This window comes from Apodemus sylvaticus, chromosome 18, assembly GCF_947179515.1.
Source record: "Apodemus sylvaticus chromosome 18, mApoSyl1.1, whole genome shotgun sequence".
NCBI lineage: Eukaryota > Metazoa > Chordata > Mammalia > Rodentia > Muridae > Apodemus > Apodemus sylvaticus.
Genome location: NC_067489.1, coordinates 9,086,029 through 9,108,503, shown reverse-complemented (window position 1 = coordinate 9,108,503; position 22,475 = coordinate 9,086,029). Strand labels below are relative to the sequence as shown.

The 22,475-nt window shown below is 51.0% G+C and overlaps 1 protein-coding gene across 1 annotated transcript; it reads right to left on the bottom strand.

Annotated features, from left to right (window-relative positions):
• Positions 1 to 2,005: 2,005 nt before the first annotated feature.
• Grk1 (G protein-coupled receptor kinase 1) lies at positions 2,006 to 18,087 on the bottom strand. The gene is made up of 7 exons (XM_052162646.1): positions 17,239 to 18,087; positions 15,300 to 15,427; positions 13,761 to 13,918; positions 13,274 to 13,357; positions 10,060 to 10,184; positions 9,005 to 9,206; positions 2,006 to 7,633 (listed from the first exon to the last, which is right to left on the bottom strand). Exons 1-7 carry the CDS (start codon positions 17,935 to 17,937, stop codon positions 7,335 to 7,337), a joined length of 1,695 nt encoding a protein of 564 aa, XP_052018606.1. The 5' UTR covers positions 17,938 to 18,087; the 3' UTR covers positions 2,006 to 7,334.
• Positions 18,088 to 22,475: the final 4,388 nt, after the last annotated feature.

Here is a 22,475-nt window from a genome sequence, read left to right as displayed (position 1 = left end):
ATGGAAACAAATATAGCAGTTCCAAAAATGATGTTGGAAAGGGCAGTTTCCAGCTGATATGCCTCACTAGAAATGCTGAAGGAACCCCTGTGGCCATTTGACCAAAGCCGGGAGCAGTGGCACCTGATGCCACTTAGCACCCTGCCTGCCCTCCTGACCTTCCCACCAGGTAACATCTAGAACCTGAAGAAGGAAATTAAAGACAGACGTGGCAAATGTTTAATGAGGGTAGACAGAAGCAGGAACAGTAGTCCTCGTTTTTTTAGGAAACAGGAGCTTGTATGAACCAAAACCTGTTCTGTGGGGTTGGCCGTACAGTGCACACGGATAGAACATATGTGTCAGTGTGTCGTGGGTAGATGGAATGATTGGAAAAGCTAACACAGAGGAGGGACCAGAGGAGCTGCGTGGTTTGCTTTCACACTTTAGGGATTTGATCTGGCCAAATGCAGATTGCAACAAGCAGTTGAATTCAGTGCCAGGAACACAGCTAAGAAATAACTGAGAACCATTCAAATACCAGGGGTCCCTCACCCCTTCAGCTTCCTGTGGGCCATGATGCCAGCCCCTTCTCTCTGGATGACTTTCTGTGAATGGAAGCTGATGGAGAAACATCCCCTGGAGGCTTTGGAGATCCGGGTTCACTTGTACGCACTGAAGGATGGGTGTCCAATCAGCTTGCATGACACCCAGCTCTGTTCTAGCCCTTTCCAACCCGCCATCTACCTTTCACTCACCTCTTGGGTGTCTTGGTGACTCTTCTATTGCCATGAAAAAAATGCTATGACCAAGGCAAATTATAAAAGAAAACATTTCATTTGGGTCTCACACTTGCAGAGAATTAGGGTCTATGACTATCAGAGTGAGAATGTGTCGCAGGCAGACACAGTGCTGGAGAAGCAGCTAAGTGCTTACATCTGATCCACAATCACCAGTTGGGAGGAGAGAGGGCTGACTGGGAATACTGTGGCTCTTCCAAACCTCAAACTCTTATCTCCAGTGACACACACCCCTACAACAGGGCCACGTCTCCTAACCCTTCTCAAACAGTTCTACCAACTGGAAACCAAGCACTCAGATATATGAATCTATGTGGGTCATTCTCATTCAAAGCACCACAGTGGGGCTTTTAAAACTCCATGTGTTGAGACCAGCCATGTCAGCTGTAGAAAAGCATAGATATTTCTAGAACATGGCTGTGACTTCCTTGTACCCCCTATTGGAGACCTCCCAAAGAGCCCCTCAGATCTTTCCTGAGAAGCGGGCTTTCTATCAAGACAACCTAGTAGATTCGGCGTTGGCCTCTGCTCACATCACAAACTTCCTTGCTTGCTGTCTTTGCTCCAGGGCACTCACCACCCATCACCTGACACTCTAGAGAATTACAATTACTTTGATTAATTACTTTGATGCTTTTCATATCCCACAAAATCAGCCACATGAGTGGGATTTTGTCTGAACTCAGCCTAGGCCATGGCCTGGGATAGACACTACTTTGTGACACATTTGGTTGGCACCACTGGTGGAGAATAGTGGGTTACATGGATGATTACCCTGGCGGTGAGCTCAGCAAATCTTTCTCCATCTGTCTCCTGCCTGTGTGGACACCCCACCCTCAGAGTCCCCTTCATGGACTCCAGGGGATGCCTCCATGCTTCCTCACATCCCACCTGACTTGGGTTAGCAGAAAGTTCTGGTCTACTCTCATTTGTAAAGTATCTCCATACTTTGGGAGCTGAAGAAAAGATACAATGTGTGTGTGCCTGACATCAGTGGGTCCGTGGGCCTAATGCTTACCTGAGGGCTCCAGAGGCCACACCAGAGCCAAGGAATGGGAAGCAGTGCCAGCACCTCTTCCCATCACCATAGTCCTTCCCACTCTCCCCATTCTCACCACTCGGGGTTAGCTGTACCTACTTGAAGAGACACGGAAAATGTGTATCTTAGCCAGTGTTCTTTTGCTGTGAAGAGACACCATGACCACAGCGACTTTTATAAAGGAAAGCATTTAATTGGGGCTGGCTTACAGTTGAGAGTTTAGTCCACTATCGTCATGGCAGGAAGCATGGCGGCATGCAGGTAGACATGGTGCTGGAGAGGTAGCTCAGAGTTCTACATTCAGATACACGGGCAGCAGGAAGAGAGAGACACTGGCTTGAGCATTTGAAACCCCCAAAGCCCACCCCCAGTGACACACTTCCTCCAACAAGGCCACACCCACTCCAACAAGGCCACACCCACTCCAACGAGGCCATACCTCCTAATCTCTCTCAAGTAGCTACTCCCTAATAACCAAACATTCAAATATTTGCGCCTATGAGGGTCTTCCTGTTCAAACAGCCGCATTCCACTCCCTGACCCCCACAGGTCTGTAGATATAGTGCAAAAATGCATTTAGTCGGTCCAACTTCCAAAGTCCCTACTGTCCGTCTACCACAGTTTCAACACTGTTTAAAAGTCCAAAGTTCAAAGTATCTTCTGAGACTCATGGCAATCCCTTCACGGTAATCTCCTGTAAAAATCAAGCTCAAAGAGCAGATCACATACTTGCAACATACAATGGCACAAAATATACATGACCATTGCAAAAGGGAGGAAAGGGCATACGGTGTGGAAATACTGGACCAAAGCAAGACAGAAAGACAGCTGGACAAACTCCAAACTCTGCATCTCCATGGCTGATGTCAAAAGGCTCTTCGGACCTCCAACTCCTTTCATCTTTGTTGACGGCACACACTTCTCTCTCTTGGGCTGGTTCCATGCCCTGTTCGCAGCTTTCCTCTGCAGGTGTCCCATGGCTTTGGCGTCCCCAAGCTCTTGGGGTCTCCAAGGCAATCCAGGCTTCACCTTCATGGCCTCAAGCAGTGGCCTCTCTGGGTCTCCATTCAGACACACCCTTGGCACATGCCTGGCCTCTGCAGCTTTCCTTAATCCTGGGGAAGGATTCATAATTGCTTTCTTGTATCCTTGAATCTAAACCCAAACCATGTGGCCGAAGCCGCCAAGTCATGCTGCTTGCTGGGGCTGGAACATGGCCCCTCGTTCACTTACATCTGCACCAGCTCTCTGTTGTTAACCATTTCCTTCCGCTACCTAAAATTTTCTTTAATTTCTTTTTACAAGTTGGAAGCCGAGCTGGGTGGGATCTTGCCCTGAGGTCACCCCTCCCTTTATTCCATATAATTCCATTATACTTTCTAGTGCCCCCTTTTCTCCTCCAACTGTACATTTTTAATTTTTCCTTGCTTACCTTGCTCCTCTTCATTAAAGATCTGCATAAGACTGACTGGCAACACAGTCAATACTAGGCTGTTTTAAAATCTCCTGTGCCAACACCATTAATCCAAAAGTCTTATATTTAGCCTCAGGCAGACTTTTCAGACAAGGGCAAAAAGCAGCCACGTTCTTTGCCAAAACATCACTAGAGCAGTCTCTAGGCCACTTACGGATATTCTTCTCCTCTGAAAGCTCTTAACCTGAAAATCAGAATCTACATTGCCCTCAGCACCACTGTCTTCCATGTTTCTGTGAGTATGGCCCATTAAACCCCAAAAGCGTTCAACTGCTTTTCTAATCCAAACTTCACATTCTGCCAACAAGCAGCAAGGTGAGGTCTATCACAGCAATACCCTGCTCCCTGGCACCAACTTCTTTCTGTCTTAGTGAGTGTTCCACTGCTGTGAGGAGCCACCAAGACCATGACAACTCTTATCAAAGAAGACATTTTCTTGGAGCTTGCTTGTAGTTACGGAGGTCTAGTCCGCTACCATCATGGCAGGAAACATGACAGCATGCCGGCAGGCGTGGATCTGGAGAAACAGTTCAGAGTCCTACATCTGGATCCACGGGCAGGAGAGAGAGAGAGAGAGAGAGAGAGAGAGAGAGAGAGAGAGAGAGAGAGAGAGAGAGAGAGAGAGAGAAAGAGAGCGCGCCTTTGGGCCTATCTTGAGTATTTGAAACCCCAAAAACCATGCCCAATGATACACTTCCTCCAACAAGGCCACACCTCCTCTAAAGGCCACACCTCCTCTAATAGGACCACACCTCCTAATCCTCATCAAGAAACTCCCCTCCCTAATGACCATTCAAATATATGAGCCTATGGGGGCCATTCCTATTCAACCACCACAATACATGCACACACCATCTTGTCTGGAAACAGAAGTCTACTTTGAACTGATTTAAAATTCTAAAGTTGACAGTCACTTTCCATTACTAAAACAAAATAGCACAGCAGGGTAATCTGTGAGGAGGTTTATTGACCCCACAGTTTGGAGGCTGGGTAGCCAAGATAAGTAGGCCCATTTGTTTGCCTCTAGGCCTCAGCATCACAGACTCAGCCGAGAGCTCACACCGCTGTGTAAGAGAAGGTGGACAGACAGGGAGGCAAAGGGCTCGGAGGTCAGACTCAGGCCTGTAGAGAAACCTACTCTCTTTCAGACCAGACACAACCCCACAGAAATAGGTAAGCCTTTCTGAAGCACTTCCCCGAGACCAAGGCTCTTCTCCTAGGCTCTGCCTCTTAAAGGTCCCACTACTACCCCACACTACCTCACTGGAGGTACAACTTCCAAAACACAGACGTTGGGGCCTGCACTAAACCTTCCTCAAACCATAGCCAGGGACTTAGTCTCCCAGACCATTTGTGATATGGTTTTGGAATTTGGAAGAGCTTCAGGGTGTGCTGAAGAATTTCATCACCCTTGATTATAGGAATAAAGTCCAAATCCAGTTTGACCAATATACCACAGAAGCTGACACGCCCAACTGCCCATAGCATGTTCTAGCCTTTCATTAGATAATCTTCAACTCCCAGAGTCACTTCTGTCTAGTCTGAGGTGCCTCCTCTGGCAGGTCCCTCCTGAGGACGAAGGATTATTAGAGTCATTAGAATTGAAGCTTACCTCAGTTATATATCTCTGATCGTAAGTGAAGCCATTTACAGCTCACCGGTGACCAGGGTACAAGACAACCTACATCTCACAGGGCTCCCAAGTTGCCTTCCCGTCCTAGGGATGGCGTCTCATGTTCAGGAGGTCCTTTCGTGCAGAAGGCCTAGCACAGACCTGTACAGCAGCATCCATGACGTCCTATGACTGGCGATGGTCCTCTGCTCTGTCTTCCTGGGAGATTAGAACCAATGTGGCCGTTGAATCAAAGCAGGTATGTTGAAGCTCCATGGGGTCAGGGTCCAGGCAAGACTTGAGCTCTTGGACCTGGGAGTCTATAAGTTCTACATGTGAGGAAGGACAGTGGGGATGGGGACATCTCTTCAGGCCGAAGGGTTACTGTCCCTGAGAGAACACGTACAGCGAAGTCTCGAAAACAATCCAAGGAAGTGCTAGGACACAGAGTTGACTGACACAACAACACAGAGCAAGCACCTCACCCTGCTCCACTCGGCATCACGTCTGATGAAGCCTGCAGTGTCCTGCACGTACGGCTGCACAGGGCAGCTGGAGGTCTCAGGGTGAGTCTCTGAGTTACACTTGAGCTTATGTTCCTGAGTGGGCCAGAGTGAGAAAAGAACTCTCCTGACCCTGAAGCAAAGTAGCATTGCTCCTGACAGTTTCATCCCTGCCTGTTGGTGAGTCTGCAGTAGGCCGGCTAGATTTAGATTTTAAGAAGACCTATAGATCATCGGGTGAAATCTGAATTTCCAACAAACAATGAACAGTTTCAGTGTAAGCCTGCCCCAAATACTGCTGAGTCATTACACTGGCAAAGCATTCACTACTTGTCTGACATTTAAACTGGACTGTCTTGCTCTTTTAGCTACAGTGCAGGGTGGGGGGACCTGACTCCCAGCCTATGTAGCCACACAGGCTCCACCATCAACTCCAGGAGTTCTAGGCCAGCCAAACAGGGACTAGTGTATAACAAGGACCAGGCCTCCCTGAAACCGGCTCAGCTGCTGAGACTGACCTTTTCACACTCCCCGACCCCAGTGACTCCCAGGATGAGACCGACAATCTGCCAGGGTCTTCAACCCAGAGCACATTAAAATGTGCTCCAGAACACAGTGAAATGAAATATACGTCCGAGTATTTGATACATGTGTGATGCCCTGAACTAGAGGACGGAGTGAAGGAGAGATGGATGATGAATGATTTGTCTTATCGACAGCACTCAGCACTAATCAGCCACAGGACTACTGGGACCCAAAGATCCCAGACCACGATCCAGGAGGTATGGTCACCTCCCCTAGGCCCTTCCAGAGCACCCCAAATTGCAGTGTCTGATTCTCTGGGAAGAGCGGGAATCTGGTGTGGACTTCTTTAGCGTCCAGCATTAGTCCCCAGGATATCCACAAGTGCAAGGCATCTCTATAGCAACATCTAGAACCTTCCACAACACAGCCGGCCTGGGGTTTATTGACAATATATTCTAGACACTTGTATCCCGTACAGTCTGGGGATACTGGTCCAGTGCTGTGTTCCAGTGTTGGCTTCATCCAGCAATCTTTCAAAAATTTGGGTATATGTAGGTCACCTTCCCTCCTAAAAAGGGGGGAGGCTGGGGGCACAAAGGTGGCCTGAGAACACAGACACCCTGAGGTGCCATGGCTGTGTAAGGGCTCGGGCAACAACCACACATGGCATGACTTTCTCAGGCATCCATCACACATGGCATTAGCGTGTAAGGACTTGGGCCCCCACCACATGTGATGTGACTGTGACAATTTGGATATACACCACACGTAGTGTCGACTGATGACAGAGACCGTAGCTGCCAGAGGTAGCTGTCTCTGCTTCTTGAGAGGAAGCAGTGTCTCTCAGCTAACACCGGGCCCGTCCATTCTTTCTACTCCCTAAAGACTCATATCCCCAAGTTAGGGTCCGAGAGAGCAGGCGGTGACCAGTAAAGGCAGCTTAGGAGGCAGGAACCAGGCAAGGAGGGGTTGTGTGGTTACCCTAAGTACAGCCCCCTTTGGGGTACACAAGTGCCTGCAACCTTGAGTTGACCAGGAGCAAACAGGTCTGCACTGAAATATTAATTCCAAGTACCAGAAAACCCATGTTGATTGTGAGCCTCTGGTTGTCAAGCTCCTGGCCTGGCCACACATCTATACACAGAGGTTCTTTGAGCATTTACACCTCATTATTCAATCTGTGGCCATTTTCGTCTCTTTTAAATGAAATAGAACAAAAGAAATAGACTGTCGCGTCTGTAGGGTCTAGACTGAAAGTCTCGTTGCTCCACATGGAGACACAGTTGCATGGTGACCTAGGTGGAGCGGGCACAGGCTGACACCGGGGTCACTCTCTTCCCCTGAGCTCTGTACACTTTCCTCTCTTTACACAACCAGCTCCATGCTTTGCTCCAACACTTGGCTAGGAGATGAGACACATTCCTGACTTGGCTGTCGGGGCTGCCTCCTCCACAGTGATTCCCTTCATGTCATCCGGCATCTGGCCGTCCGCGCGCCACACGTTTAGATCCCCAAAGATCCCGGTCTCAATCATCTCCTCCTGCCAGGGGATGGAGCAGTTGCCAGAGGCGAATTCTTGGAAGAACTCTGTGTCCGCTTTGTCAAAAACCACACCCTTGACTGTGGAAAAGGCACCCACGTCCTGAATGTTCTTGGCGTAGACAGTCCTAGAGTCTGGGATGAACGGAGGGATGAGCATCCCTGGGAAGAAACGGGAGACAGACAGACCAGAGAGACCCATGGTGAGGAAACTGCAGAGCCAAAGGGTCCCCGCAGACACACAGGAGACCTGCTGCTCTTCCTGACGCGGACGGAAACGGACAGCATCCTTACACAGCCCCATGGGCATGCTGGGCAGTCAGGCTGGATGACAGACAGAGTGAAAGATGCCCAGATCTGACTTAAAAGGTGTGTGGGTGTATAGGTGGATGTGGGTCGGTGGGTGTTTCCCAGGCTGGCCTTAAGCCACAATCCTCCTGCCTCAGCTACCCAAGGCTGGTGTTACAACTCTGATTCACTATGCCAGCTAGGAAGCCCCCTTGCCTACCCCTTCCCTGAGACTGGCCTCTTCACAAGCCAAGGGGTGTAAGGTTACACCCCTTACACTTGAAACCCCTTACACCAGGGCCCTCGGTCCCTCCATGGCAACCGCGCCTTCTCTGCAGGCCCAGACTCAGAGCTCTTGCCTGGCCCCAGGTAGGCATGAGAGTGCTGATGTCCACTCTGCATCCTCCCTCCAGAGCCGGCTGCACTTCCTAACATAAGCTACAAAATGCAGGGTGTGGTTGGTCTTGTAGAACAGAGGTGTCAACTCAACTCACCTAACCTCCCAGTCTGGCTCTCTTGGGGCGTTTTGACCCTAACCTTGCAATCCTGCCTGTGTTGGTCCAGGCTGGCAGCTTGCACCAAAGCGTGACCTCCTGTGTCCCGCTACTCCCTCCCCCTCAGAAAGCAGTCCTTACACCTCCTGAGCCAGGCCCCTTCCTGGCCTCAGGGCCTCATGACAGCTATGCTGAGTATAGCCCATCTTCAGATAAAGTGCTTAGCTCTTCTGCCCAAAAGTAACTGCTCTTGGGAGAGTGTCCTCCTCCTCCCTATGGCTCCTCCCTCATCCTGTATTCTACATCCTACATTCCAGAGATCCAAGGATTCAAGTGAGGCAGAGTTTGTCTACCTGTGAAAAGTTCACTCACTCCACAGCATCTGTTATGATGCTGATGCTTCAGCCACAGGATACAGTGTGTGCAACCTGTGTATGTATGTCTGTGACTCCACGCATTTACACATGCAGTTACTCACCTGTGCATGCCTATAGGTCCATCTAATGCCTGTGTGTGATATGGTGTGGTGTGTGCATGGGTGTGTGCACATGCACGTGTGTCTGTGTACAACGGAAATGTATATACACGTGCATTTTCAAAGATGAATATGAGGAAAATACTATGAAGCAGGCTCAGAGCTTCCACACTGGCTTGTTACCCGCATTTCCCACCTGACTTCTGCCTGACCCTAGGGATAACGTGCGCCATCAGGCGTCCCTGTGCCTTCTCAGGCATTTGGTACCACCCATACCAGCTTCGAGCTGCCTCCAGCTGATATCTTTGAAGAGGATGTTTGCCCGCAGCGCATCACAGGTCCCATCCCGGAAGCCCAGGCGCTTCTCTGGGTCCTTCTCCAGCAGCTGCTCACAGAAGTCCTTGCTGGCCTGGCTGAACTTGTCTGGGTACTTCACAGGCTCTGAGATGATGCGCTGCTTAAGTTCCTTGTTCTCCACCTGCATGGTGGGCAAACGCACCACGTCACTGGAGCCCTGGTGCTCAACCTTAGTGGGGTGGGCGTGGCCAATTGCCTGGGGTGGACGTGGCCAGTGGCGTTCGATGGGCCCCTCCCAGGTGGCTGGGCCTCAAAAGGCTCCCATCTTAGAACAAAGAAGTTGAAACGAAAGAAACGAAAGTCGAAAAGTGAAGCCCCCAGTCACCAGGCTGTTTCTGAGGATGGTGCCGGTTGACTTTCCCACATGTTTACACAGCTAGTCCGCCACTGCACAGAATATGACCAGAAGCGAGCATTGCTGCCTGAGAGCTTGCCTGGGCGTCTAAACCATCTGAGAGAAACCTAAGAAATAAGCTTGCCTTACTCCCTCCAGGTCAGCTTTGGTGGAGTCTCTCAAACAGACCTCCCCATACCCAAAGTGTATGACAAAGACAGTATGGCTGCTCCTGACAAAGACAGTATGGCTGCTCCCAACATCCCCCAAGGCACAGCCCCAAGTGCAGTGTCCTGGTAGCCCACAGTTAGCTGGGGACCCGCCAGTGGCCTCCTTGTGAAGTCTGCACCAAAAGAACCTAATGCTAGAAGCCGCTGTCCTACCAGGGAGAGACTCCTGATCTCTGCTAGAGCGTGTTTGCTCTGCCACCTGCTGGCCATGGTGAGAAAGAACATTTAGAACCTCTCAGCAACTTTACTCTCAAGTCTGAAGTACAGCTAGACTGTGGGACAGAATATCACGCAGGAGCAGGACCCCAGAGCCTGCACCCCTCATATAGTCCTTGGCACAACCCACCTATCCATAGCTGCCCTGGAATGGAACCTTTCGGGGGGGGGGGGTCCTGTCAGGAGGCACCTACCTTCTCTCCTCGGGCTCGGAAGGGGCCTCTGGCTGCGATCATCTCGTACAATGTGACCCCCAGGGCAAAGTAATCCACAGAGAAGTCGTACTCTTCACCGCGCAGGAGCTCAGGGGCCATGAAACCTGCCAGCATGGACATACGTAGGTTCATAGGTGCACCCGCTTTCCCACAGCATGGCCCCTACCTGGTACTCACAGACCTACTGAAGCTCTGGTGATACCCTGCCCCCAGGGGAGTGGGTGGTCTCAGCACCTGTGATTTTTGAGGCCAGAAACTTCTTTGTTGTCATTGCAGGACATTGAGCATAACCCTGGCCATTACCCGCTGGATGCCTACATGGAAACAACCAAAAATGTCTCCAACATAGCCAAAGATTCCTAGGGGCAGAATTGCCAGGGTCAGGAATCTCCCTCCCATGGGATATGAAGCCACCACTCAGACTCGGGACAGTGTGCCGTGTGTGACTCATGGGGTAGTCAAACGTGACAGAAACTGGCTGGGACATTTTCATTCTCCTCTTACAAGGATGTGGAAGTGAGATCTGTCCTGTAATCCAGAGTGAACCTGGTGACCCAGGCACTGTGGCCAAAGCCTGAGGAACACAGGTGACAGGGGTCGCAGTCCCACGCTGTCCTCGGTCACTTTGTTCCTTGAACCCCGCTCCTGATAGCACAGCCACTGTGTGTCCTTCTCCACAAGCATGGCCTCTGTGGTCCTCCTAGCTGTCTGCTCACAACTTGGCCATTTGCATGAAAATCTCAACCTTACTACCCACCGCACATATTAATGCCCAGCGCCTGCAACACACTGTATAAAGCACCTCCCCCCTCCCATCCCGTTGGCTTCTCAGGCCCACGTAACAGGCTATGGAATTGCTCCTGGGTTCCCAGGTGATTAGCCCTTCTGGAAGGTGAATTGTCGAGCATCCCTTTCCGGAGCCATGCCCGCCACGTCTCCACTCCGAGATACACCAAGGGTACCAGTGGGGTGAACCAGTGTTCACCCCGTGCCACCCCCGGCGGTGCCAAGCTACACCCTGACCATGCTGCCCTTTGCATTCATGGTTTTACAAAGAATATTGCAGAGGCAGCACCCGTGAGTTACTGCATGAAGGAGCGAGTGTGTTCCTGCTTCTTCTGTAATGAGCTCATCTCCTCACGGCAGGAAGCAGAAGAGAGAGGCACACTTTTCCCACACCCAGAGGAAGAACATGCCCAATGCACAGCCTACAATTGTAGACTGAGCTGGGAGGGTGTGGGGCGGGGGCGGGGAAAGATCTGTCTAGAACAGTGCTCATTGGCTCCTGGAACATCAGCTTCTAGTTTGCACCCTAATTCAGCATTTCCAGAGCCTACACTGCGGTCCCAGGCAAAGGATTCATGATGTGGGCAGAGTTGCGGCTGCATCTTGGTAAGCTCGGTAAGGTAAAGATTAGGCAGGCAATGGCGCCCTCTCCTGGCCATCTGGGCCTCATCCTCAGTACAGAGTTCTGGTCTTGAAGTTCTTCGACTCTTGCTCCATCGGATCTGGGACTTGTAGTGAACTGAGGAGATCCCAGTGAAGTTTGAGGCAGCTCGTGAAAGGAAGCACAGCCATGTCTTCACGAGGCTGTGCAATGGCCTCAAGCCAAGCTGCTTCCGGAATCCTTTCCTCAGATCCTCTTCACCCTGTGCCTACACAGCCCTCAGCACCCACCTGCTGCCAAGGAGAGACAAGCACCACCTCCTGAGGGTCAGAATGGATCTGCCCTCTCCAGAGTGGAGAGAGAATGTTCTTGTCTCTCTACCCACCATGGCATCAGGGACAGTCTCAGATGGTGCCTAAGGCACAGGGACCTGGAAATCCTGCCACACAGAGCAGGAGCCTGTCTCCACTCTGTTTACGTCCCAGCTTATGCTCCGAATGATGCCAGATAGCCCAGGGAATACGATAAATATCTAAGAAGTTTGTCAGAAGTCAGCCTGAATACAAGACAATCCAGAATATGGAGAAAGGAGGGACTTAAATACAGGCATCCACAGCATGAAAATGCCAGGTATGTAGTGGTCACGTAACAGCCTCATGTGCCTATGTGGTAAGTGTTAAACCCAAAGACTGACAGATTAAGCGCCCCATCTGAGGTCACAGAGCCACTCAGCATGGCCTGGGCCATGCACCTGCTCAGCTGACCCAAGCCTCTCCTTTCCTCTATGGGTGCTGCCTCTCTCCCTTCCTCTGAGGGGGGTGAAGGCAAAAGAACACACATGACTGTGTGTGTGTGTGTGTGTGTGTACGTACTTAGACACAGATACATCTACAGTCACTCATATATGTGCAAGAGTGTGTGTACATAAAACCTATACATACAAAGATGCATGCCCGTGTATGCACAGATATATGTACTAAGCGTACTCATAGAGGTACCTGTACACATTCACACATGCGAACACATAGATATCAACAAATGCATGCATGAAATGGCACATATACAGATGTGCATATAGACATATGCACACACAAAGACACATTTGTAAAGATGCACACATACATGTATTTGCATGTACGTACACAGAGAGTGTCATGGGTGCATGCATACAGAGAGGTGCCTTTGTACACATACATGCATATGTGTACATACATGTGAACATTTAGTCACACTTACAAGACATACAACTATATACACCACATGAGAGCAAGCACATATGTAGGAATGTGTGCACACAGGTATGCATGCCCACAGAAAGACACCCATGTGCATAGCCTGCCTGTTGGTGGGCACCTACCAGAGTTGTACTCACGCCCAGCAAGAGCTGGTTGAGGGAGCCTCTGTCCCCTGTGCTCTGTGGTGTGGCCTACACAAAATGTCCTTGAGTCCAGACTTCCATAAGAAACCCTGGGCAAACTCATTCTGCCAATGCGCAGGAAGCCACTTAGTGTACAAGCCCTGTGCTCTCTCTGCCCATCAAGGTACCAAGGGGGCAGCTTTGACAAGCTGGTGAGACTTCTGCAGGGGAGGGGCTGTCCTTGAAGGGAGCAAACAGCTCTTGAGCTGCTGACAGAACCTGACTGCCACTGTTTGCTCTAGAGGATAAGAAGTCGTGCTCCACAACCCCCACTCTGTCACCGCTTGGTGACACTCTGTCTTGGGGCTCCTGCTGCCTCGACCTCTGGGAGAGAGGACGAGCTCTTGGACGCAAGCCTCCCAGCCCCTCCCCGGGTGCTCAGCCCTTACCTGGAGTCCCTGCGTAGCCCTTGGTCTTATCCTGCCCTTCCTTCAGCTCCACCGCCAGTCCGAGGTCAGAAATTCGGATATTGCCTGAAAGTTAAGACAAGCTCGGGTCTCACATACTCCATAGGACAGAGGTGGCAGGTGAGCCCAGGGCTCAGCCGTGTTCCCTTGCACAGCAGCAAAACACATGTATGTACATACATACCACACTCTACAGATGCAGAGCCACTCCCCACACAGATGTGTCATACACATAATAGCATACTGCATACACCTTACATACAAACGTGTAACACCTGTTGCATGCATACACACATGCATACACACCTATATGCATATACATATATAATACACACACTCCATGGCTTACACCACTGCCCTTTATACCCTAACGCTACTAGGCCCTCCTTTGGTGACTTCAGAGAAGCTGGAGAAACCACGCCTTGGGCCCCCAAAGCTGCTGTGCCCTGCATGCACCCCACGGGCTCACCGTCATTGTCCAGCAGTACGTTCTCCGGCTTGAGGTCACGGTAGACAATGCGTCTCTGATGCAGGTGCTCCAGGCCACTGATGATCTGTGCTGTGTAGTAGATGGCCCGTGGCTCCGGGAAGCCAGGGTTCTCCTCATCCACATTGTAGATGTGGTACCTGAGGACAGAACACCATGGGAGGCTCGCAGACGGGCATAAGGGCAGTAAAACACAGAAACAGAGAGGCCTGCATTAGGGCACACATGTATCAGCTGAGCATGGTCAGCTGGGAGCCAGGCATCAACGTTCCCCTGGAGAAGCCCAAGGCTAGAGGCCTCGGATGCCACCTTACCCATAGCCGTTTGAGAGAGGATGGTTTAAAAAGTCACACAAGCTTGTTACCTGACACATCTTCCGACTCCAGAGCAGGGCTGAGACAGAGCCAAGGCAGATGAGCTCACGCCCAGCTTCCTAAAGCACAAGCAACCCCCCCAATCTCTGCGTACGCCTGTGGTCTGCTCCACCAGACCTTGAATCCCTGGGTGGATCTGACAGCAGTGTTTCCTTCCCTTTCCCACAGGACCCTGAAGTTTGTCCATTTCTGTATTCATCTGAAGCCATCTCAACGCTTCACAGTGTTTGCACAGGGGAGCAAAGCCCACAGCTAGAAGCTGCGGATAGTCTAAGCTGTGTGGGGATGGGGGAGGGGAGAGAGGCTGCAGATCAGGGCTTTAGAAGGAAATCGGAAGGTCCTGGGGGGAGGGCGGACAGAACATGCAATGCTAAACAAATCTCCCAGCATTCTTCACACCACTCATGTTACTTCATGTTGCTTTATGTTACTTCATGTTGCTTTATGTTACTTCATGTTACTTCATGTTGCTTTATGTCACTCATCTGAAGAAAAGGCAGTTGGCTTTGCTTGGATGGCAGGGTAAGTAAAAGCAGATGAACTGAGAAGACACGGGGACTTGCAAGCTACAGCTCCCTTTAGTGGCACCCTATATTCCCAAGGCACGGCAGGGTTTGTGTTAGCCTTGTGCACTAGGTACCCAGGGATCTCATCGTGCTAACCACGTATGCCAGGGGCTCACCACCTCATCCTCCTGACACTGACTTGGTCACTATTGTTTGTCTCTATTTTACAGAACGAGAAACTGAAGTTAAGAGTGGTGAGGTCATCCAGCCAATGAAAGCTGCTAACCCGACATCCCCAAGAGTGCAGAAACAACCTCGGGGCACCCTAAGGCTTGACTAGCTGGGGCACCCTCAGAGTGGGCACCTCCTACTATAAGCAATAGGGCAGCTGGCCTCTAGACAGTCATCCAGCTCTCTAGCCCTACAGAATTGTGTACTGATGGAATCATTAATTTTAAGTTCTTAGCCCCCTCAACTCACAGTACTCCACCAGAGCTATTGACAACACCATATGCCCTCTGTCGCCAGTCCCCAACAATCACAGAGACACGCGCATGTACAATGACAGGCGACCCCTAAGTACTGGACCCCACCACACATGAACCATAGCAGAAATCAGTCCCAGGTCTGGACACCTTTACCTTACGTCACCTCCATTCATGATGGTCATCACCAGACAGAGGTCCGTCTTGGTCTCGAATGCATAGGCCAGAGACACAATGAACCTGCTGTGCACCTTGGCCAGAATCCTCTTCTCAACCATGGCGCCCTGGAAGCAGAGGTGTGGCCTTCAGTCCTCAGAGATGCACCATGGAGAGCAGCCCGTATGCTGGGCACCACGCGGGACAGAGGCTTGCACTCTGTCTGAAATCTGGCACGCACTCAGGGACAGGGCCTTGGCGTTAACTGGGACATCTCTGTCACTGCCCTGTCCGCCCTCCCCTCCCCCGCACTACCATAGCTCCTCCACCCACTCCTCGCTCGTATCCAGCCTGCTCCCATTGCAGCCGATCTCCCAGAAAAGCCTGATTTATGTGAGAGCCGCAGGTCGTGTCCCCAGGACACACTGAAGTCTGACAAGTGTTGTTGTGTAGGGTTGCAGGTCCATGTGGGTGGCCCAGAACTTGATGACAGTTCCAAAAAGCTGCAGTTGTTTGTGTGCTTATCATTTTGAGACACAGACTCACTATGTAGCCCTGGCTCTCCTAAAACTCTGCATGTGGGCCACTGAATTCACACAAGGCCAGCTGCTGCCTCCTGAGTGCTGGGACTAAAGCTGTGTGCCACCACACACAAGCTTAAAGGTGCTTTTTTTAAGTATGCAGTTTTGTCCCTTTTAATTGAGATACTTTATTATTTATTTGTTTGTTTGTTTGTTTAATGTATGTGAGTACACTGTTGCTGTCTTCAGACACCTCAAAAGAGGGCATTGGATCCCATTACAGGTTGTGCGCCACCATGTGGTTGCTGGGAATTGAACTCAGGACCTCTGGAAAAGCTGTCAGTGCTCTAAACCCCTAATTGAGATACTTTAAATAAAAAGTGAAAAAGTTAAAGCATTTTTAAATTTTATGAATAGTTCCAAGTTCAAAACAGAATCAATCACCAAGGTCCTTTAGAAAATACACCCAGCTAGGCAGTGGTGCCGCATGCCTTAATCCCAGCACTCTGGAGACAGAGGCAGGCGGAGCTCTGTGAGTTTGATTGAGGCCAGCCTGGTCTACAGAGTGGATTACAGGACAGCCAGGGCTACATAGAGAAATCCTGTCTTGAAAAACCAGGGGGGAAAAGAAGAAAAGTGAAATGGAGAGGGGGGAGAGAGAGAGAAACTACATCTTCCATATTCCATGACCTCTTTTTTTCTTCTCTCATACTTACATCCCAAACATAGTTTTTCCTCCCCGTCTCTCCCCGTTCCCTCTCCCATAAAGCTCTTCTTTACAGATCAGCTTTAGACCTCCGCGAGGCACCCTGGGAAGGGCACCTCCATTTGCACCTGTTATTCGAACCCTTTACTAACAGCTCGGGGACCTGCTGGGGGCTGGTGTTCATCCCTAAGAGTTTCACAGCATTATCTGTACTGTACAGCAGGGCCGTGGAGGGCTGAGTCCCCTGGACAATAAGCTGCTTTCGCTGATCCTGCCTTAACTAGACACTGACGCCAACAAAGGAGGAAATGAAGCACTGGCAGCCGGCCTATGTCCTGCACTCATTCTTGTCCCCTGGAAACCTGTGTCGGGGGCAGAAGTGGTCCTGCACCGCAGCATCACAGATGCTCTGCCTCTTGTGAGCAGTACCTGCTGACAGAGGACTGCCGCACTGGCTCCTGTAAGGAATCACAGCAGGAGCCAGACCTTCCAGAGCTCATCAGACACACACTCCACCGCAGCTCCCGCTCTGAACTGCTCCTGAGCATGGTACAGATGGACTGCAGCCCTGCCAGTGGCTACCTGAGCCAGGGGAGCCCAAATGGCACATACATGCACAGTAGCTGAGGCTGTGCCAACCTCCACAGGAGTGTGATATACAGTCTACCATCCCTCTAGCCTAAGGGCATCCACCTGCTTGCTGGGCGCCTACCTGGTACCCCTTCCTCTTCTTCAGCCGTTTCTTGTTGAGTTTCTTGCAAGCATACATCTTGCCTGTAGCCTTCATTTGACAGGCAGACACTTCCCCGAAGCCCCCCTTCCCCAGGACCCTGAAGTCCAAGAACCAGTCTTCACCTATGGGCTGGGCTTCCAACCACTTCCACTGAAGAAACCGCAGGAAATACAGGCTTTCCAGGTACTCCTGGAAGGGCGCCTGGCTCAAGTGCTCCATTGTGGCCTGGAGCAGAGGCTGGAAGAGGCCATCCTGGCTCCCGGTTGGCCCTTCCTTCACTTTTGCCACCATGCCCTGGTCCAGAAAGTTGCAGAAGAGTGTGCCCTGTGGGTCCAGGTACTCAGCCAGGATGGCCTGCGCCTTCTGTGGCCGCAGGTCGTCGTCGGCAGTGTCGTAGTCCTCAATGTCCTTCCAGAGCTCCAGAGCTGGAGCATGCCTTTCGTCTGTCTTTAGGAACTGTTGGAAGAGCCTCTTGCCAATGGGCTGCTCTGAGCACAGGTTCTCAAACTCCAGGCTGAGGTTGTCACGGAGACCCTCGCACTTGGACAGTGGGGGCAAGCGGAGCTTGGCCAGATACTTCTTGTCCCGGGAAGATGGTGTGCTGCTTCCGTCAAAGCTGCCTCGGGCAGCAATGAAGGCAGAGTTGGCCACCACGGTCTCCAAGGACCCGAAATCCATCCTGCTGATGCCCTGTGCCCACTTCAAGTGTTAAGACCCATAAGCTAAAGCCACGCTCAAGGCTCCAGCAGTCCAAGCAGGCTTGACCCTGTGCCCTTGGCCTATGGCCTGTCCCTGCCCTTGTAGGACAAGGGAGGCATGCGGCCGTGGCTAGGGAACCCACTAAGAGGCCCAGGGAGAGCAGGGCTGACAAGTATCTGGCTAAATCCCAGCCCTGGGGTCACTGAGGACACCTTAGGGGTGACCAACAGGTGCCAGAAAAAGATAATCCCCTAAGCTGCTCCAAATCGGATTAGAGTTCAGCTCAGTTGTTTCCCCCGGTGCTGCCTTCATGTTCCCAAGGGAAGGGCACGCCAAAGGCTCCTGGAAGGCCGTAGGGAACAGTTCTATCCTTCCCTGGCCTTAGCAAGTGGGCAGGACTTGTCTGTGTCCTGATGGGATGTGAGTCTGGGGTAGAAGGTAGTCAGTCAGTCCCAGGAGAAACCTCCATTTGTGTGTGGCTTCTGGGTTGTTTTCTACACGACTTATTTTTTAAAAGGTTTATGTATGTGAGTATGTTGTCACTGTCTTCAGACACACCAGAAGAAGGAGGGCATTGGATCCCATTACAGATAGTTGTGAGCCACCATGTGGTTGCTGAGAATTGAACTCAGGACCTCCGGAAGAGCAGTCAGTGCTCTTAATCACTGAGCCATCTCTCCATCACACCTCAACGCACTTTTTAATTTTTATCCTTAAGAAAGTGGCATTTGGGTGGAGAGATGGCTCAGTGGATAAGAGCACTGACTGCTCTTCCAGAGGTCCTGAGTTCAATTCCCAGCAACCACATGGTGGCTCATGGCCATCTGTAATAGGATCTGACACCTTTCTTCTGGTGTGTCTGAAGATAGCTACAGTGTACTCATATTCTTAAAATAAATATTTAAGAAAGGAAGGAAGGAAGAGAGGGAGGGAGGAAGGGAGGGAGGGAGGGAGGGAGGAAGGGAGGGAGGGAGGGAGGGAGGAAGGAAGGAAGGAAGGAAGGAAGGAAGGAAGGAAGGAAGGAAGGAAGGAAGAAGCCTCCTGATGACAGAATCTAGAGATGAAAACCCACAGTGACCAGTTTCCCAGTCTATAGATGAGACCCCAGGAACTTCCTGGGGAAACAAGTCTTCTCCTTGCAGACTTGCCAAAGACAGAGGACAAGGACAGGGTGCAGGAGACCCACAGACTGTCACGTCGAATCCCCTGTCGAGCCAGAAGACACATGAGACACGAGCCCAGGAGGCATCTAGGCATGGGAGGGGGGGGATCCAGGCACACAGAAGACAGACTTGAAACAGCAGGGACTCATCTGGGCATACTCGGGACCCAGCTCAGACACTGGTCACATTCAGGACACATCTGGGAATGGCAGAATCTGTGGGCATGTCACCCTCTCCTGGGGACCACCTCTGTCATGTCTGTAGGTGCTGCTGGCGGTCTGAGGAGGAGTCACAGGAGTGAGCACTTACAGGGAGGATAAAGGGATGTGCTAAGAATAAAGGAAAACCTGGAAAACCCCAGCCAGGATGCTAAGGAGTGTTCAGCCCACCCCCCTTCTCCGGAGGGCAGGGGGTGCTTCAGGTGGGGACAGGGTCTTCTGTTGTGACCAAGGAAGTGAAGGGAGAACCTTCTGGTGAATGACAACCCCTACCCCTGCCCCCCCTCCTAGCAAAGGGCTTGTGACAGGAAGATTGGCAAGCAAATATTTGAGGTAAACACCATCTCATTCTCCTCGGGTGACCTGTGCTAGTCCCAGCCCTGCCACTTAAGTAGCTGGTGACCTTGGAGCTGACACTTGCTCCAATCAGGTACCATGGGGTACCTTGCCAGGAGAGCCACCCAGAGCACTGGAATCCGTCCGTATTCCACCTGCCTCAGAGGCCCGGGGGACTCAGGCCTCTGTCTCTGACAGGTCCCCAGGTGACTTACATGGAAGCTGTGGAGCAGGACCAGGAGGGGGTTAGGGCTGAAGACTTCCAGGCTTCCTTCAAGGGACCTGTGGAAGGGGATGAGGAGAATTTGCCACCAAAGTAGGATGAGTTCGGTTCCCGGGCCAGACTGTTCAGATGGGGAGGGTATACTCTCTGAGGGTGCTTGCTCAGCTAAACTCTTGAGATAGTGGCAGAGCACATACAGCTGTGGGGGTGAGGGAGGAGAGAGGAAGGGGGAAAGTAGGGAGAGGGATCCCTCAACAGTCATAACTCCCCAAATCTCAGCACAGCATCTCAGCAGTGGACTCCGGGTATCCAAGGCACCGCCCTTTGTAGACAAAGCCTTTCCACACCCTCTGCCCTAGGGATCCTCAGGCCTGCTCTCTGAGGTTGTACTGCATCACTGAAAGGGTACTGTGTGAGCCTGGGCCTTTTTGGGGACTACTTTTGGGAAAGCTTTTCTCTCTTGGAGAATCCTCTAGAAATGGAAGGCAGGTGCCCACAGGTCTTTCCTTCTTGTGGCCAACTGTTGTTCCATGTTCTGTGTAGATGCTCTGTGTTCTAACCAGTCACCCAGGTTTACATTGTTACACATAATGTGCATGTGTGCGTGTGCGTGTAAATTTCTACTTCTCCTGGATAAATGTCCAAGAGTGTAATTCTGGGTAGCTGTGTGTTTGCTCTAAGAAACTGACAAACTGATTTCCAGCTTGTCCATCTCCCAGTCTCACCGGCAGCCCTTGGAGCCAGACACCGACATCCCTGCCAGGACGGGAAGCCTGTTGGGCCATTCTACCCTGGCAATCTTTTTCATTAACATATAATGATCGTACAAGACGATGCACTTCACCATGACATTTTATACGTGTGTAATGTTCTCTGCGTGCACTCCCTGCCCCTCCCCCCCTTTTTTTTGTTTTTTTGGATTTGGTGTTTTCGAGACAGGGTTTCTCTGTGTAGCCCTGGCTCTCCTGGAACTCACTCTGTAGACCAGGCTGGCCTCAAACTCAGAAATCCACCTGCCTCTGCCTCCCAGAGTGCTGGGATCACAGCCGTGCACCACCACCCCCCGGCCCTCCCCATTACTCTCTTGGCCCCCCTCCTCTTCCCATGGTTTTCCCTCCCAGCATTCCTTCTTCTGCTTCCCCATCCCTGGGAATGTTTTTGCCCCTATTTCATGTTATAGGAATATATGTTAGGAAGCCTGTGGCATTTGTCTTTCTGATTCTGCCTTATTTAACATGGTGAGCTCCCGCTCCACCTACTTTCCTGAACATGTAATTGTGTCTTTATTCTTTATTACTTTAATTTGCCTTTGCCCAAGAGTGACCCACACAGAGGGCGCTTTCCTATCGGCCGGTGTAGCAGCTGTGCCTCCACTTTGGGGTATCCAGTATCTTTGTACTATATTGTAACTGGGAGACTACTTGGTTTTTGCCATTGAATCTGAAGAATCCTTTTCTTGCTGGTCTCGAGCCTGGCCCTTTGTCGAATGGTGTTTTTCCAATGTCTTCTCCATGTGACAGCGTGTCTTTTCATTTTGACCTACTTCCCTGGCTTAAGTTTTTGGTGGCGGCGGTGGTGGTGGTGGCGGCGGCGGCGGCGGCGGCAGCGGCAGTGGTGGTGTTTTACTGCGTTGTGTGTTAAACCTGAGGGCTCCTCCACGTCTTTCCCTAAAAACTTTAACTTCCACTTTTGCCTTCAAGCTCACAATCTACCCTGGTCATTTTTGGAAAAGGTTTGAGACTTAGCTGAAGCATTTTTCTTTCTTTTCTTTTTTTTTTTTTAAAGATTTATGTATTATTATATGTAAGTCTTCAGACACACCAGAAGAGGGCATCGGATCCCATTACAGATGGTTGTGAGCCACCATATGGTTGCTGGGATTTGAACTCAGGGCCTTTGGAAGAACAGTCAGTGCTCTTAACCACTGAGCCATCTCTCCAGCCCGAGGCATTTTTTTCAAATGAAGATCCAACTGTGTGCTGGCTGGTTGTGTGTATCAACTTGACACAGGCTGGAGTCATCACAGAGAGAGGAGCTTCAGTTAAGGAAGTGCCTCCATGAGATCCAGCTGTGGGGCATTTGATTAGTGATCAAGGGGGGAGGGCCCTGTGGGTGGGCATGGAAGTCTTGAGTTCTATAAGAAAGCAAGCTGAGCAAGCCAGGGGAAGCAAGTCAGTAAGGAACATCCCTCCATGGCCTCTGCATCAGCTCCTACTTCCTGACCTACTTGAATTCCAGTCCTGACTTTCTTTGGTCATGAACAGCAGTGTGGAAGTGTAAGCTCAATAAACCCTTTCCTCCCCAACTTGCTTCTTGGTCATGATGATTGTGCAGGAATAGAAACCCTGACTAAGCCAACCTGCTTCAGCACCATTTGCTAAAACATAAAGACAGAAGGAGGGAACCAGTCAGGCGGTGGTGGCGCACACCTGTAATCCCAGCACTTGGGAGGCAGCGACAGGCGGGTTTCTGAGTTCGAGGCCAGCCTGGTCTATAGAGTGAGTTCCAGGACAGCCAGGGCCACACAGAGAAACCCTGTCTCAAAAACCAAAAAAAAAAAAAAAAAAGAAGAAGAAG

What these genes read in the sequence shown, in the direction of transcription:
- Grk1 (XM_052162646.1), bottom strand. Translation starts at nt 17,937, where the DNA reads ATGGATTTCGGGTCCTTGGAGACCGTGGTGGCCAACTCTGCCTTCATT. An exon ending in CGTACTGCTGGACAATGACG is followed by an intron (nt 13,358 to 13,760) that starts GTGAGCCCGTGG and finishes CTTAACTTTCAG; the next exon opens with GCAATATCCGAATTTCTGAC. An exon ending in CTGGAGGCAGCTCGAAGCTG is followed by an intron (nt 7,634 to 9,004) that starts GTATGGGTGGTA and finishes GTTTCTTCCCAG; the next exon opens with GGATGCTCATCCCTCCGTTC.